The sequence below is a fragment of the Haliotis cracherodii genome, unplaced genomic scaffold (assembly GCF_022045235.1).
Source record: "Haliotis cracherodii isolate W230 unplaced genomic scaffold, xgHalCrac1.p SCAF_37, whole genome shotgun sequence".
NCBI lineage: Eukaryota > Metazoa > Mollusca > Gastropoda > Lepetellida > Haliotidae > Haliotis > Haliotis cracherodii.
In genome coordinates this window covers 1,791,829-1,808,797 of record NW_027266294.1, presented here as the reverse complement: position 1 = coordinate 1,808,797, position 16,969 = coordinate 1,791,829, and the positions used below count along the sequence as shown (strand labels likewise).

Sequence of the window (16,969 nt, the reverse complement as noted above, 5' to 3'; positions counted from 1 at the left end):
TTTACAGTGACGTGTTCACTGATGCCTTAGACAAACTTTGGTTCAATCAATCTTTATTTCAAGTACTGAAAAGGCCATAGGCCTATAGTACATATATACATACAGTAGCAATGGGTGCAATAGGAATTACATATATCGTAACAAAATATCACATCTATAATGCAGAGGATCTGATGTTCATTGCATGATATATATACATTGAAAGATATTTTGTGACTGTTTCATTTTGGGATGACATGAGGATATAAAATTTGTCTATTCTAGGATTCAGATAAAAATAGTTATGTATGTATTCTTTTCTGATATTTGCATACAATGGATAGACTAGGAAAAACTGGTATTCATCTTCTATCTCTTGGCAAGTACAATATTTACACAATCTGTTTTCCCTTGGTATCGCTAAATGTCTACCTTTTTCTATTAGAAGGTCATGAGAACCACATCTGAAACGGGATAGTGCTGTTCGGAATTTCTTAACATTTATATCCAAAAGATATTTTTCGGTCAGAATGAATGATTTAAAACAGGTGTAATGCTTTAACTTATTATGTAAGTTTAGTGAAGAGTACCACTTTTGAAAATACATATCTTTTAGCCTTTGTCTTAAATTATATATGAAACGATCTGGTACTGTTACATGTTGCTCTCTCCAAATGTACTCATACCCGCAAGATTGGAGTATCTTTTTGACACCCGAGGCCCAGTTATATTTACCTCTGCTATCGTAAAGAATCATCATGTTATAGCATTTCTTTGGGAATCTGGTATTTGGCATTTTAAGCAATTTTATCCAATATTTTATTACTTTTATGTAACTGAATATATACATTGGGTATCTCCCACATTCCCCGTAAACTGTAACATTTGGAGTGTTGGAATTTACTCCTAAAAATCTTTTATACGCAAATAGATGTACCTTCTCTATTGTATCATAGTTCTCTAGGCCCCAGACCTCAGCACCATAGAGTAAAATAGGACTGATCTTAGTGTCTAAAATCTTAGAGAATGTTTCAAAGCTAATATTTCCAAGGGGTTTTAGGTTTTGTAAAATGCCAATTAAAATCTTTTTGGCTTGTAGTGCGGCTTTGTTGCAATGCAGTGACCAAGTAAGTCGATTTGTAAAATGTACCCCCAAATATTTGTAACTTCTTACAACCTCAAGTTTTTCACCTTTATATAGCCATTTTTCTCGTTTTGATAATTTCCCTCCATTTTTGAAAACTACAACCATTGTCTTATCGATATTGACCTTCAATTTCCATTTGTTACAATAATACTCAAGTTCATTTATTAACTTTTGAAGTCCAGGTACTGTGCTCGAGAACATAACTATATCATCAGCAAAAAGGAGTAGGAAAAGTTTAATAGTTTCTGGATGGAGTTGGATACCCTCGTTACAATTTTCATATATTTGTATCGAAAGTTCATTTATGAAAAATGAAAACAGGAATGGACTTAGAATACATCCTTGTCGAACCCCAACATTACAGTAGAAGGAATCAGATAAGGTGTTATTGTTTCGATCACAGACTTTCACATTGTGATATATGCAACATAGTAATTTACCAATTTTACTACTAATACCTTGAGATTTGCAAAGGGACCACAACATGTTTCTGTTAATTGAGTCAAACGCCTTAGCAAAATCAACAAATATAGCATACATTTTTTCTCCTTTTCGTGCTAAATATCTCTGTACAAGAGTCTGCAATACAAATACATTATCAATTGTAGAGTATCCATGTCTGAAACCGGCTTGTGCTTCATCTATCTTATTAAAGGAATCTGTCCAAAATACTAAACGTTTGTGTATAATACTGGTAAAAATCTTACTGAAAACACTCAAAAGAGTTATACCCCTATAGTTATTGGTGACATTAGTTGATCCCTGTTTGTGCAAAGGAATTACTATCCCCAGAGTCCACTGTTCTGGAAAATAAGTCTTTTCAAGCATAACGTTAAAAAGAATTTCAAGGTAGGGGAGGAGAATATCGGAAGAATATTTAAAAAATTCAGGAATCAAATTATCTTCACCAGCTGCTTTATTGCTTTTTAAGTTTGCAATGCTTTCTGAAATTTCATTTCTTGTTATAGGTGAATCAAGAATATCTGAAGTTAACTGACAAAAAGAGTTATCAAATACATTCCATTCGTCGATATCAAAACATCTTTCCTCGTTCTCTGTAGAAGTTGAAAACAGATCCCTGAAATAGTTAAACCAATCATCAATTGGAATATTGTTTTGAGTATAACGATTAGTGTCTAGCCCTTTAAGAGTGGCCCAAAATTGTTTAGAATCGCGCATACAACGTTCAAGTTTTTCCTGTTTCTCTTTGAAAAAAATCGTTTTCTTTTCTCTGCATACACTATTATATTTATTTCTAATATAATTATACTCATATAATGAGTTATTATCCTTTTTTCTCCTAAAATTGTTTAAATATTTACATCTTTCCTTTTTGAGTAGCTCACATTCACGGTCAAACCACTGTTGACTAGATGTGTTAGAAGTACACACTCTTTTCATGTCGCTTGCTGCCGTGCACAAGGCCTCTGACATGTATCTAACACTTTCGTCTATATTGTGTAACACTTCGTCAACAGCCTTTTCTAATAAAGAGTAGCATTCACTGCTCAACAAGTTATACATAAATTGGTCAGCTTTATCATTGACCCAAACGAATTTGGAAGCCTTCTTATTACCATGAGCTTGCACGGGTTTAGTCTGCACAGAAGTATATAAGCTCGCCATGACAGGAAGATGACAGGATTCCGTGCGTGATACAATGGTGAAATTACAGCATACGTCAAACAACCCAGATGAACAGATTATGTAATCTATGACGCTAGCACCTTGATGGCCAATAAACGTATAGTCTCCAACTTCTGAGTCTGACCCACATCTTCCATTCAAGATATGTATATTTAAGATACTGCATAAATTTATCAAACTTTTTCCAAAGTTGTTTAACACATAATCTGCTGACGCTCGTGCCATGTTAAAATGGTCGAGTAGAAAACTATACACGGAAGAATTATCATTTTCTAAATATTCATGAATATCATCTTCTACAAAATCCGGCTCAGTACCTGTGCGTGCATTGAAATCTCCACCTAACATAATATAATAGTTGCCGCAGTGAGAAAGAACATCTAGTAGCTCCTCCTGCAACAATAGCACACCGTTACTACAATCAGGTGATAACGCACTGTACCAGCGTGACGATTCTGGGTGAATATACACACATGAGTACACTACATCCTTATCTATATTAAACATGGTTTTGTCTAATAACACAAATATTCCACTTTTACGGATTTTTGTCCATTTCACAAAATTCTCATACCTTTTTCTTATAAGAAGTACTATTCCACCTGAAAGGCGGCCGAAGTCAGATATTTTTTCTCCATGTTTTGTTATAACCTTAAAATCTGGAAATATGGATAGTAAGTCAATATCTTTGGACCAGGATTCTGTCAATCCAATGATGTCGCATTTACATATAAAAGCTTACAAAGTCACGATCCTGTAATTTAGCCATCAGCCCTGATACATTCCAAAATAAAAATTGTACATCCTTGTTGATAGTTCTGTGGGGTACACTTGTTTGAAGCACCCGTAAATTGTCATGGCCCTGGCTCATGCATGTCACATCCCGGATTGTGCTGTCTGTAGTCCCTGCTGTCTCAACTGATAGGGTAGTACACAGGTCCAGTTCAAGGTCCCGTCCTCTGTTTTTGAACATTTTGAATCTTTCAAAATTGAACAGTAACAAAATATTGACGTGGTACGTCAAATGTGCGCTGTGGATATAAGGTTGCAAGGTACTAATACTGACATCGCAACCATGTGACAACGATCTTGGGAGTCGAACCCGTTCTAGTCACTAACGGCGGGGCATTCGTACAGACTCACAGCCATCGTTAGAAAGACTGACATTAACACAAAAGTTCCTTTCTCGTCATATGACCTATTTTATTTATGAAATATATCACTATAACTTGCCTTAAACAAACACCCGGCAACACATCAATAATAACCCGGGTTATCTCTCTGCATCAGCACCTGGAGATAACGTGTGACCCAGATGTCTCCAGATGAGATGGATCTGTACCCGCCTCAACCTGGGTGGCTGGGACCTGAGGTGTGAATCAGACAGAATACTTGAACCGTCGCCAAGATTGGGTGTAACTCCGTACATTGCCACAAATGCAAGTAGAAATATTTGAAGTGAAAAAGCCATGAGAAACACATTCTTCTGTGTCACCAGCTCATATTGTCATGACTTACTGAAGGTTCTGGTGTATAAGGATGTGTTGGTATTTAAAGGGGCACTACACTGGTGATACGTCTGACATGCGACCCGTGAAGTTTCGGAGTAAAATAGGTCTTCAGCAACCCGTGCTTGTCGTGAGAGCCGACTAACGGGATCGTGTGGTCAGGCTCGCTGACTTGATTTATGCGTGTCATCGATCCCAATTGCATGGATCGATACTCATGACAGTAATCACTGGATTGTCTTGTCCAGACTCGATTATTTACAGACCACCGTTATATAGCTGGAATATTGCTGAGTGCGGCGTTAAAAAACAAATCAGAATGCGCGTATGATTTCAGGTTCTTCGTCAAAGAATCTCTCAGAAATCATTTTTGATTTTACATATGTCTTGCATCTAAAAATATACCCAAGACACAGTTAAATGTGTTCAATCATACTGTATAATTCCGCACGTCCCGATGTGCTTTAAATTGCATCTGAAATATTTATGATATATGGGGAAATATATGTGAACCATTACGCAACGAGTTGACAATTGTTTTACGTATGCTCGTTTGCGCTAACGCGGAACCCGGTCGCAAAAAATGGTCAAGAGCGGGGCACGAGTTTCTATTTGGCTTGTCCCGGAATAACACGAGTTGGTCCAGAATGCACTCCAGCTTCTAAATATAGTCACTTCCTGACGACTGATCACTGCCCAAGCACAATGTAACGAGCGTCTACCGAATCCCAACAAAAACAATCTAACACAGCTAAAATAACTGTTAAACCAGAAAACACACTGCCATATAACAACTGTCAACCTGAACTTGACCCTCGCTCTCGGTGAAGCAGCGATTTCCTGTGTGAGGGAGGGAGGTTTTACGCCGCATTTAGCAATATTCCCGCAACATCTCAACGGCAAAAGTAATGTGAAATGGGTTTATTGTCGCGATCAAACTTATATCTTGACGTGCATGTACATGTGTGTTTGTTTGTATGTGTGTGTGTCTGCTTGTACTAGTCCGGGCTAGGGGCGGTCGGGTAGCCTTGTGGTTAAAGACCCAGGTTCTATCCCTGACATGGGTACAATGTGTGAAGCCCATTTCTGGTGTCCCCCGCGGTGATATTGCTAATACGGCGTAAAACAATACTCACTAACTGGCTCACATTATTCTTGCCTAGTGTCTCAAACACTGCGGTGAATCAAACACTGAGATGAATCAAACACTGAGGTGAATCAAACAATGAAGTGAATCAAACACTGTGGTGAATCAAGCACTGAGATGAATCAAACACTGAGGTGAATGAAGCACTGAGGTGAATCAAACACAGAGGTGAATCAAACAATGAGGTGAATCAAACACTGAGATGAATCAAACACTGAGATGAATCAAACACTGAGGTGAATCAAACACTGAGATGATTCAAACACTGAGGTAAATCGAACACTGAGATGAATCACACACTGAGGTGAATCAAACACTGAGATGAATCAAACGCTGAAGTGAATCAAACGCTGAGATGAATCAAACAATGAGGTGAATCAAACACTGAGGTGAATCAAACACTGAGGTGATTCAAACACTGAGATGAATCAAACACTGAGATGAATCAAACAATGAGATGAATCAAACAATGAGGTGAATCAAACACTGAGATGAATCAAACACTTAGGGGAATTAAACACTGAGATGAATCAAACAATTAGGTGAATCAAACACAGAGGTGAATCAAACACTGAGGTGAATGAAACACTGAGGTAAATCAAACACTGAGGTGAATCAAACACTGAGATGAATCAAACACAGAGGTGAATCAAACAATGAGGTGAAATGAACACAAGATTAATCAAACACTGAGGTGAATCAAACACTGAGGTGAATCAAACACTGAGGTGAATCAAACACTGAGATGAATCAAACACTGAGGCGAATCAAACACTGAGATGAATCAAACACTGAGGTGAATCAAACACTGAGATGAATCAAACACAGAGGTGAATCAAACACTGAGGTGAATCAAACACTGAGATGAATCAAACACTGAGGTGAATCAAACACTGAGATGAATCAAACACTGAGGTGAATCAAACACTGAGATGAATCAAACACTGAGGTGAATCAAACGCCGAGGTGAATCAAACACTAAGGTGAATCAAACACTGAGGTGAATTGAACACTGAGATTAATCAAACACTGAGGTGAATCAAACACTGAGATGAATCAAACACTGAGGTGAATCAAACACTGAGGTGAATCAAACACTGAGGTGAATTGAGCACTGAGATTAATCAAACACTGAGATGAATCAAACACTGAGAAGAATCAAACACTGAGGTGAATCAAACACTGAGATGAATCAAACACTGAGGTGAATCAAACATTGAGATGAAACCAAGCAAACACTTGACAAATTGTACCCACGCAGAGGATAGGTGGGCGTGACCGACGAACGCTGCGTCCACCAGGATACCGAACTCCACCTAGCCACGCGGTAAAACATAATGCAAAACATTCTAGCTATAGGACAAATGCACCTGTAATATAAAGATATGTTGTTTTTCAAGTTGCAGTGAAAACTTCAATTTTAATTTACACGGACGTTTCACAAAAGATAGGAGCGCTTCGCGTAAGTGTACTTACAATAAAAACGCTGCACAAACACATATTTAAAATGTTATAAAAATATGTCCTACCATAAAATCACTGTCACTGCGTGTACACTCACTATATATACTAGTCGACTTATCAATCATTGATGCGGGTTTACGTTTCTTCAGCATTGCAATAATCCTAGCATGGTAAGTTGCAAAAAGGTACACGCGTGTCAATAGTGCTTCAACTATACTCGAGAGGTACACGCGTGTCAATAGTGCTTCAACTATACTTGAGAGGTGCACGCGTGTGTCAATAGTGCTTCAACTATACTCGAGAGGTACACGCGTGTTTCAATAGTGCTTCAACTATACTTGAGAGGTACACGCGTGTGTCAATAGTGCCTCGAATATACTTGAGAGGTGCACGCGTGTGTCAATAGTGCTTCAACCATACTTGAGAGGTACACGCGTGTGTCAATAGTGCTTCAACTATACTTGAGAGGTAAACGCGTGTGTCTATAGTGCTTCAAGTATACTTGAGAGGTACACGCGTGTGTCAATACTGCTTCAAGTATACTTCAGAGGTACACACGTGTCAATAGTGCTTCAACTATACTTGAGAGGTACGCATGTGTCAATAGTGCTTCAACTATACTTCAGGGGTACACGCGTGTCAATAATGCTTCAAGTATACTTGAGAGGTACATGCGTGTGTCAATAGTGCTTCAAGTATACTTGAGAGGTACACGCGTGTGTCAATAGTGCTTCGAGTATACTTGAGAGGTACACGCGTGTCAATAGTGCTTCAACTATACTTGAGAGGTACATGCGTGTGTCAATAGTGCTTCAAGTATACTTGAGAGGTACACGCGTGTCAATAGTGCTTCAAGTATACTTGAGAGGTACACGCGTGTGTCAATAGGGCTTCAAGTATACTTGAGAGGTACACGCGTGTGTCAATAGTGCTTCAACTATACTTGAGAGGTGCACGTGTGTGTCAATAGTGCTTCAACTATACTTGAGAGGTACACGCTTGTCAATAGTGCTTCAAGTATACTTGAGAGGTACATGTGCGTGTCAATAGTGCTTCAACTATACTTGAGAGGTGCACGCGTGTGTCAATAGTGCTTCAACTATACTTGAGAGGTACACGCGTGTGTCAATAGTGCTTCAAGTATACTTGAGAAGTGTGAATAGAGTTACACGCCGCTTTTACCAATATTCCAGCAACACTGCAGCGGGGACACCGGAAAAGGTGCTTCGAATATTTAACCAATATTTGGAATGGAATCCGGGCCTTCTGCGTGACGAACTAACGCCTAATAACTAATATGCTATCCCACCTTCTGGAAATAATACAATAGCAATCGGCAGTGTTTTACAGACATTTCATGTAGCTGCACCACGTGTATACAGTTTGTTTGTTTGTTGTTTAACGCCGCACTCAGCAATATGCCAGCTATATGACGGCGGTCTATATATAATCGAGTCTGGACCAGACAATCCAGTGATTGATGTCATGAACATCGATCCACGCAATTGGGATACGATGACATGCATCAACCAAGTCAGCGAGCCTGACCTCCCGATCACGTTAGTCGCCTCTTACGACAAGCATAGTTGCTTGTTACGGTAAGCATGGGTTGCTGAAGACCTATTCTACCCCGGATACTATCTTACTGTTGCGTTCATGAAGAAATGACAAACATCGGATCCTGGCAATCTAGGGGCCACAACTTAACACAGAACTGTATCGCTTTCTCTTACAGATCAGTACACACACACGCGCGCGCATGCATAAGTGCAATAATATGACCGCATTTCACCTCACCTACTAACAGACATCCTTAATGTGGACGTCTGACACGTGACAACATGTACGACAGGTCCTGGCGTATTAATGCTTGCAAATTTCAAACTGTACTTCCGTGTGTCTGTTGAAGGGAGCCGGTGTGGAACGGCAGTCCGCCATCAATAGTACACCGCATCACTCACGTGCAGCAACCACGCCATCGACTGCTGACCACAAGGATATGTTCTAGGACAAAACGTCACTCAATAAGATTCATCAAGATTATTTGACACCAAGTTTATTTATTTTTCAAGACAATCAAGCTGGTATTTTTTCTCTGAGGAAACGAACAAAACCCAGACATCGCTATCACGTGATCGGTATCGCCTCGCTCCACTTGTACGCATCTCTGTGTGACATCAGCACTTGAGGTGATATACACACCCACTTGCACAGCCAGATTTACAATCAACAAGTCCAAAGGGGCAGGATTCCCGATAGCTCCGCACCCACTGCATGTCTGACAGAGATTTGAGGGTCTGTTGTCCTTCCCCGAGATGTCTAACGGGTCTTTAAAAAGCTGGCTGGTGCCTGGTTTGAATAGGTCCCAGCAGCCCATGCTGGTCGTAAGTGGCGGGTAAACTGATTGGTGGTCTCGTGACTTGGTTGATAGGGTGTCATCGTACCCTGACGGTGTTGGTGTTCATAATATCAATCACTGGTTTGTCTGGTCCAGATTGTTTACAGGTTGCCACGGTAATGGTGGAAACTTGATGAAATCCATCATAAATAAAAAATTAAAAACACATTTATTTTACTTTATCCCAAACCTAATGATATCCATCACTGGATTGTCTGGTCCAGATTTGATTATTTTACCGACTTCACTGATAGTGGGTAGAGTTAGTGAGTGAGTTAGCCGAGTGGGTGAATGAGTAGAAAGCGAGTTAACGGTGTGAGTGAGTTAGTTAAGAGAGTGGATGATTTCGTCAAGAGAGTGAGTCAGTTAAGAGAGTGAGTGAGTGAGTGTATTAATGGCGTGAGTTAGTTAAGAGGGTGGATGATTTCGTCAAGAGAGTGAGTCAGTTAAGAGAGTGAGTGAGTGAGTGAGTGAGTGAGTGTATTAATGGCGTGAGTTCGGTAGTTAAGTGAGTGGGCGGGCAAGGCAGTTTCAGTGCATTGTAAACACCAGCAGGGCTCCAACAACCTGTTTCCTGGCAGCCGACCAGCAGACAAAATTGACAAGACAACGACAAACAACATAATCATGTAAATATTTTGGTTTTTCATCCTGTAAAATAACAAATCTTGACAAGTATCACAGGCATCTAGTGTCCAAACCCAAAACGGACAAAACCATCCAATTTTATTTGTTTCGTTTTAGGTGGCGTCATGCCACATTTTGTCTTAAACACAAAAATCACATTAGTTGCGAATCCAGGAAAAAGCCAGCATCAATGTCGTCATCCCCCTCATCAGCTCCAGTGTTTGGCCCCTGTGATGGAGTAAACACAAGTGAGTCGGCATCACCTGCAACACATCTCTCACTGGCTTCAACATCAATGTACACGTCGGAGTCTTCATAGCACCCAGAGGTCCTGCTATTTGATAAAGGGGCTTTCAAAATTCCCTCCGACCTGGAGTGATATTTATCCTCGCTGGCTGACCCCGATTCCCTACTCTGGTGTCGTGACGACCTCGAGGTCTTACACAATCCGGCCTGTGAATCACTAGGTAACCCTGTTATAGAACCAGCACAACAACCACGTGCTCTAGTGGCCCTGAAAAGGTCGTTTCCTTGTGCTCTCTTGTCAGTGTCTGAGTCATTCTGTCCTGATTTCGAAATATAAAAAGGCCGAAGGGGTCTAACTGGACCTGTTGCCCCTTTGCCACTAGAGGGCGCTGGAGGGGACAGATCGAGAGAGTTCGCACAGTCTGACAAGTCTTGCTTCAAGGCAGTATGTTTTGTGGCTAGATAGTGATCATTAAGACTTTGTAGGGACCTGCCTCGTAATGATGTAGGCTTCAAGCCATTTCTCCCATGTTCCAATAAACAACGCACGTCCTGAGTCTCGCTATCATCTCCCGGGGGGATGGATACTGAAGGCGATGTTTTGCATTCTTCGTTTTCCGGCTCCAGGCACCAAGCTGTAACATTCCCGTCTAGTCTCCCAGCGACTGATTTGGCTCGGGGCTGTCTTCTCAATCTCTTTTGAAACATTTCATCACAGGGCCCCGTGCCGTGTTTTGTCAACACATCCTCACTTACCCAATGTTTGTGTTTAGGAAGGGGACTGATTACATAATCAGTATCTAATGAGTCAGCAAAACACAACCTTTGCCTAGATTTCCACGAGTGCGTGTCACTGTGATTAGTTTGTGTGAAAGTTAACGAGTTATCCACAAAACTCACAGCATCTTCGCATACGTTTTTTTCTTCTTGTTTTTCAGATTCCCAGAGTTTGAAAGTCATTGTATTTTGGTTCACAATTAATGGAAGAGAATCTGACATGTCCTGTGTGGGGGAATCTCCACACATGGTCTTGGAAGATGCGTAAATAGCTTCCGACTCATTTCGGTCCTTCTGTACATTCTCTCCATCACGGGATGCTCTAGGGTCATCTGATGGTAAGATGGAACTGTTTGAGCTCAGATTCCCCAGAATGTCTGGAGTTGATAAGTCACCGCTTCTAATGGCCGACACCGCAATCTTTCGCTGGGGAAAATCAATATCAGACAGGCAGTCTACCACCTTACCAGGCACAGCTTCATGTGAATAACACATTCCTACAAGAGTAGCCTCCCTTGCCTCCTGTTTTCGGGCTATGGACCTGTGTCTTTGATTTGAAGTGTTTTTGTCATGTGACGAAATGCAGACATTTGTAGATGAGAACAAAGGGTCAAATTCAATATGGCTGTCCAGAATACTTCCACCGCCGGGTGAGGAGGGTTCACTGGCTTGAGTCTCAGTGCTTGATCCATTATTTGGTTGTTTATCTGAAACAAAAGAAGCTGTTGAAGAGGCATACATCTTCCATTGCCCCACCAACCACAAGTATTCTGAAACCTGTTTTGAATGCCATATTCCAGCTCCACCTTGGTACAAGTCAGGGCCTGACAAACTAGTGGTCAATAGCATGAACAACCTCTCATGCTGTCCCAACAGTTACCCGATACATCAGGAATAATTCACATTTCCTAGATCAGGGCTTTTCCCCAACCAATTTGGCCTCCAAAACTCATAATACAGACATCTTCAGTTGATCTGGGGCTTTTTCTCCTCCACCCATACAATTTGGCCAAAAAGATTGTAATAGAAGAAAAACCATTCAGTCCAGCCTAAGTTTAACATAAACACATCTTGTGTCACCATGTATCACAAGATAGGTCTGTCTGTATCATGTATCACAAGATAGGTCTGTTTGTATCATGTATCACAATATAGCTCTGTTTGTATCATGTATCACAATATAGCTCTGTCTGTATCATGTATCACAAGATAGGTCTGTCTGTATCATGTATCACAAGATAGGTCTCTTTGTATCATGTATCACAATATAGCTCTGTCTGTATCATGTATCACAAGATAGGTCTGTCTGTATCATGTTACACAATATAGCTCTGTCTGTATCATGTATCACAAGATAGGTCTGTCTGTATCATGTATCACAAGATAGGTCTGTTTGTATCATGTATCGCAATATATCTCCCACCTACCACTGCTATTGTTTGTGGTGCATCTCCCTCAGTCGTCCCCCACCTACCACTGCTATTGTTTGTGGTGCATCTCCCTCAGTCGTCCCCCACCTACCACTGCTATTGTTTGTGGTGCATCTCCCTCAGTCGTCCCCCACCTACTACTGCTGTTGTTTGTGGTGCATCTCCCTCAGTCGTCCCCCACCTACCACTGTTGTTGTTTGTGGTGCATCTCCCTCAGTTGTCCCCCACCTACCACTGTTGTTGTTTGTGGTGCATCTCCCTCAGTCGTCCCCCACCTACCACTGTTGTTGTTTGTGGTGCATCTCCCTCAGTCGTCCCCAGCTACCACTGTTGTTGTTTGTGGTGCATCTCCCTCAGTTGTCCCCCACCTACCACTGTTGTTGTTTATGGTGCATCTCCCTCAGTCGTCCCCCACCTACCACTGTTGTTGTTTGTGGTGCATCTCCCTCAGTTGTCCCCCACCTACCACTGTTGTTGTTTGTGGTGCATCTCCCTCAGTCGTCCCCCACCTACCACTGTTGTTGTTTGTGGTGCATCTCCCTCAGTCGTCCCCCACCTACCACTGTTGTTGTTTGTGGTGCATCTCCCTCAGTTGTCCCCCACCTACCACTGTTGTTGTTTGTGGTGCATCTCCCTCAGTCGTCCCCACCTACCACTGTTGTTGTTTGTGGTGCATCTCCCTCAGTTGTCCCAACCTACCACTGTTGTTGTTTGTGGTGCATCTCCCTCAGTCGTCCCCACCTACCACTGTTGTTGTTTGTGGTGCATCTCCCTCAGTTGTCCCAACCTACCACTGTTGTTGTTTGTGGTGCATCTCCCTCAGTCGTCCCCAACCTACCACTGTTGTTGTTTGTGGTGCATCTCCCTCAGTCGTCCCCAACCTACCACTGTTGTTGTTTGTGGTGCATCTCCCTCAGTCGTCCCCACCTACCACTGTTGTTGTTTGTGGTGCATCTCCCTCAGTTGTCCCAACCTACCACTGTTGTTGTTTGTGGTGCATCTCCCTCAGTCGTCCCCACCTACCACTGTTGTTGTTTGTGGTGCATCTCCCTCAGTCGTCCCCAACCTACCACTGTTGTTGTTTGTGGTGCATCTCCCTCAGTCGTCCCAACCTACCACTGTTGTTGTTTGTGGTGCATCTCCCTCAGTCGTCCCAACCTACCACTGTTGTTGTTCGTGGGGAAGAATCCCTGTATTGTTGTTTGCTTTGTTGCTGTGAATAGGAGCGGATGAGGGGGCGTGGTCTGAGTCAGCTGCCATAGCGTTGACTTGGACTGTCGCGGGAATCCTCTCACCACACGTGAGTGTCTTCTCCTAGGTTTGGGAGACACAGGCTTGATCTGCAACAAGGAAGCAAATTTATCAAATATTCCAGTCATCATTTGCATTTAAGGATATTCTGGTTCATTCTGGGTGAAACTAGCATAACTATAAATACAGAACTGGTTCAGGCTATGCAACCCAGTTACACTGAATCTGGTTGGTAAGAATATTATTAACTGGATCAATCATTAAAAATATGTTAAATGGATGCTGATACTAAAAACTCAATTAAACCTAAAAATAATACAATTATTTTGCTGGTTATAGTTTTGTCATAATGTCTTGGTTGTAACTTTTCTATTCTTGCTAGGGCTTGGGGTAGCCTGGTGGTTAAAGCGTTAGCAATTCCCCACATGGGTACAATGTGTGAAGCCCATTTCTGGTGTCCCCCGCCGTGATATTGCTGGGATATTGCTAACAGTGGCGTAAAACAATACTCACTCACTGGCTCACATTATTCTTGCCTAGTGTCTCAAACACTGAGATGAATCAAACACTGCGGTGAATCTAACACTGAGATGAATCAAACACTGAGGTGAATCAAACACTGAGGGGAATCAAACACTGAGATGAATCAAACACTGAGGTGAATCAAACACTGAGGTGAATCAAACACTGAGGTGAATCAAACACTGAGTGGAATCAAACTCTGAGATGAATCAAACAATGAGGTGAATCAAACACTGTGGTGAATCAAACACGGAGATGTATCAAACACTGAGGTGAATCAAACACTGCGGTGAATCTGACACTGAGATGAATCAAACACTGAGGTGAATCAAACACTGAGGGGAATCAAACACTGAGATGAATCAAACAATGAGGGGAATCAAACACTGTGGTGAATCAAACACGGAGATGTATCAAACACTGAGGTGAATCAATCACTGAGGTGAATCAAACACTGCAGTGAATCAAACACTTGGATGAATCGAACACTGAGATGAATCAAACACTGAGGTGAATCAAACACTGCGGTGAATCAAACACTGAGATGAATCAAACACTGAGGTGAATCAAACACTGAGAAGAATCAAACACTGAGGTGAATCAAACACAGAGATGAATCAAACACTGAGGTGAATCAAACACAGAGATGAATCAAACAATGAGGTGAATCAAACACTGTGGTGAATCAAACACAGAGATGAATCAAACACAGAGATGAATCAAACACTGAGGTGAATCAAATACGGAGATGAATCAAACACTGAGATGAATCAAACAACGAGGTGAATCGAACACTGAGGTGAATCAAACACTGAGGTGAATCAAACACTGATAAAAAAAAAAAGGGTGCCTCCACCGAGTGACCAATCCCTACACCATGTGCACTTTGTTTGTTTGTTGTTTAAGGCCGCACTCAGCAATATTCCAGCTATATGATGATCTGTAAATAATCGAGTCTGGACCAGACAATCCAGTGATTGATATCATGAACATGGAATACGATGACAAACGTCAGCGACTGTGAGGTCACGATGACCCATGATCAGTTTTTCACTGATAACAGGACCACTATTGAAGAAGAGGTTTCAGCATTTAATGTAATGTGAAACATGTTACAATATCTTGGAATTTAAGAAAATAAGAACTTTAAAAAAATCTAATTTGATGATTGTTGTTAATGCCACACTCACAGTATTCCAGCTAGATGATGACAGCCTTAAATTATCAAATTTGGACCACACAATCCAGTGACTGCCATCGTTGAGGTTGGGATTAAGTAATGTAAATGTGTTTGTTGGGTTTCTATGCCACATCCACCACTAGCACGGCACCCTGTCTTTAGTTATGTCTGCAGCAGTCAATCCAGTGAAACATCTAGACAAACCTGGAATGTCCACGGAGCGACCAGCACAGGTTGTTGCTGAGGACCAATTCTAACCCGGGTTCCCTATATCTCACTCCAGACTAAATGTTCATGTATCATAAGTATATTTTGCGAGTGACTAGTGGTCATGTCCGACCCTATTCAAGACAAGGTCTACCTTTTGTTTGTTCCGAGTGGTGAGCCACTCCTCCTCACATGGCGCTGGGGAGCGGACATCCTCCGGCTGCTTTCTCTTCATTCCTGCAGCAACAGAAGTAACATCACCTCGTCATCAGACACCTGGATCATTCACATGTTTCAATCATCAAAATGACATCTTAACTCTGGGATTCTTATTTAAGAGGTATGACTAGTATTAATCATGAGTTATGCGAACTGTCTCGGTTGATAGCACAAAACTGCTGCCCAACCCTGCAAGGATTTTCTCATGTTTTGGTGAGGTCACCTGTTAGATCCTCCATGTCCTCCTAATAGCACAAGGGGGGGGGGGGCAAGTCCAGAAAAGAGGGAGGAATGTAGTGATTGGTGCTTCCACACTCGTACATTGGGTTACATCGGATTGGTCACCCGATGTTACTCGTATGTTTCCAAGTGTGATCGTGGCGCGTGATCAACTTACCCGCCACCAAATCTGACAGGTGAAAGACAACGAACGAAACCAACCGAAGCCAACGATCTCGATCTCCCCATCATCACGCTTACGCTGTATGGTAAGCACCTTTTCCATATCACTAGGCTTTCACAACACACCTTTGACTCAACTAATTAAAACGTCTCTACATAGTAACTGAACACACCAACAGACCACAGAGCAAAGTCACCCATGTCATGACTACAGCATTATATCATTCAATGCCAGTGACTGATGGACTGTGTGATCGTCTGTCTGACAAACCCGGACTGTCCTTACATCGTCATTTAAATTCGCGCTATAGTTAAACTCTGACTGACTGAGATTTCGTGTTTCAGAACGCTTTAACCTGTCAAATAAAGAACCTTAAATTAAAACCCCTAATGTACTTGCTTCACACCATTCTACTTTTACCAATTTGGTCAAAATATTTTCAGGCAGAAACCGTTGATTTCGTCATTTGCCGATTTTTCTTAGTTCACCTGCTCAGACAATCCGGGGTCCGGCACACGCATAATAGCCATCGGACATTCTAGCAGTGTATTTTTCAAACTTGAACCATATCACTTTAGGAGCTGATTACCGTGAACGCGGCAGGAAAACTGCAATCTGGAAGAGAGTCTCCGAGCTCAAAATTGACCTGTTTACACCAGCCCGCCATGTGATGCGCTATTTACCAAAGGGGCGTAATTCTACAGTAACACATTTCAGACCGTTAAAAAATATTCAAGCATCGACTAACGGCCCTTGACAAACAGGATTAAACGCAAACAACATTTTAGAAATATCAACCTGCTGTATTTATATTTCA

General features: G+C 41.7%; 1 protein-coding gene across 1 annotated transcript; it reads right to left on the bottom strand.

Annotated features, from left to right (window-relative positions):
* Positions 1 to 9,967: 9,967 nt before the first annotated feature.
* On the bottom strand, positions 9,968 to 16,254 carry LOC139477889 (uncharacterized). Its single transcript, XM_071260321.1, has 4 exons — positions 16,191 to 16,254; positions 15,685 to 15,767; positions 13,533 to 13,710; positions 9,968 to 11,647 (listed from the first exon to the last, which is right to left on the bottom strand). Exons 1-4 carry the CDS (start codon positions 16,252 to 16,254, stop codon positions 10,071 to 10,073), a joined length of 1,902 nt encoding a protein of 633 aa, XP_071116422.1. The 3' UTR covers positions 9,968 to 10,070.
* Positions 16,255 to 16,969: the final 715 nt, after the last annotated feature.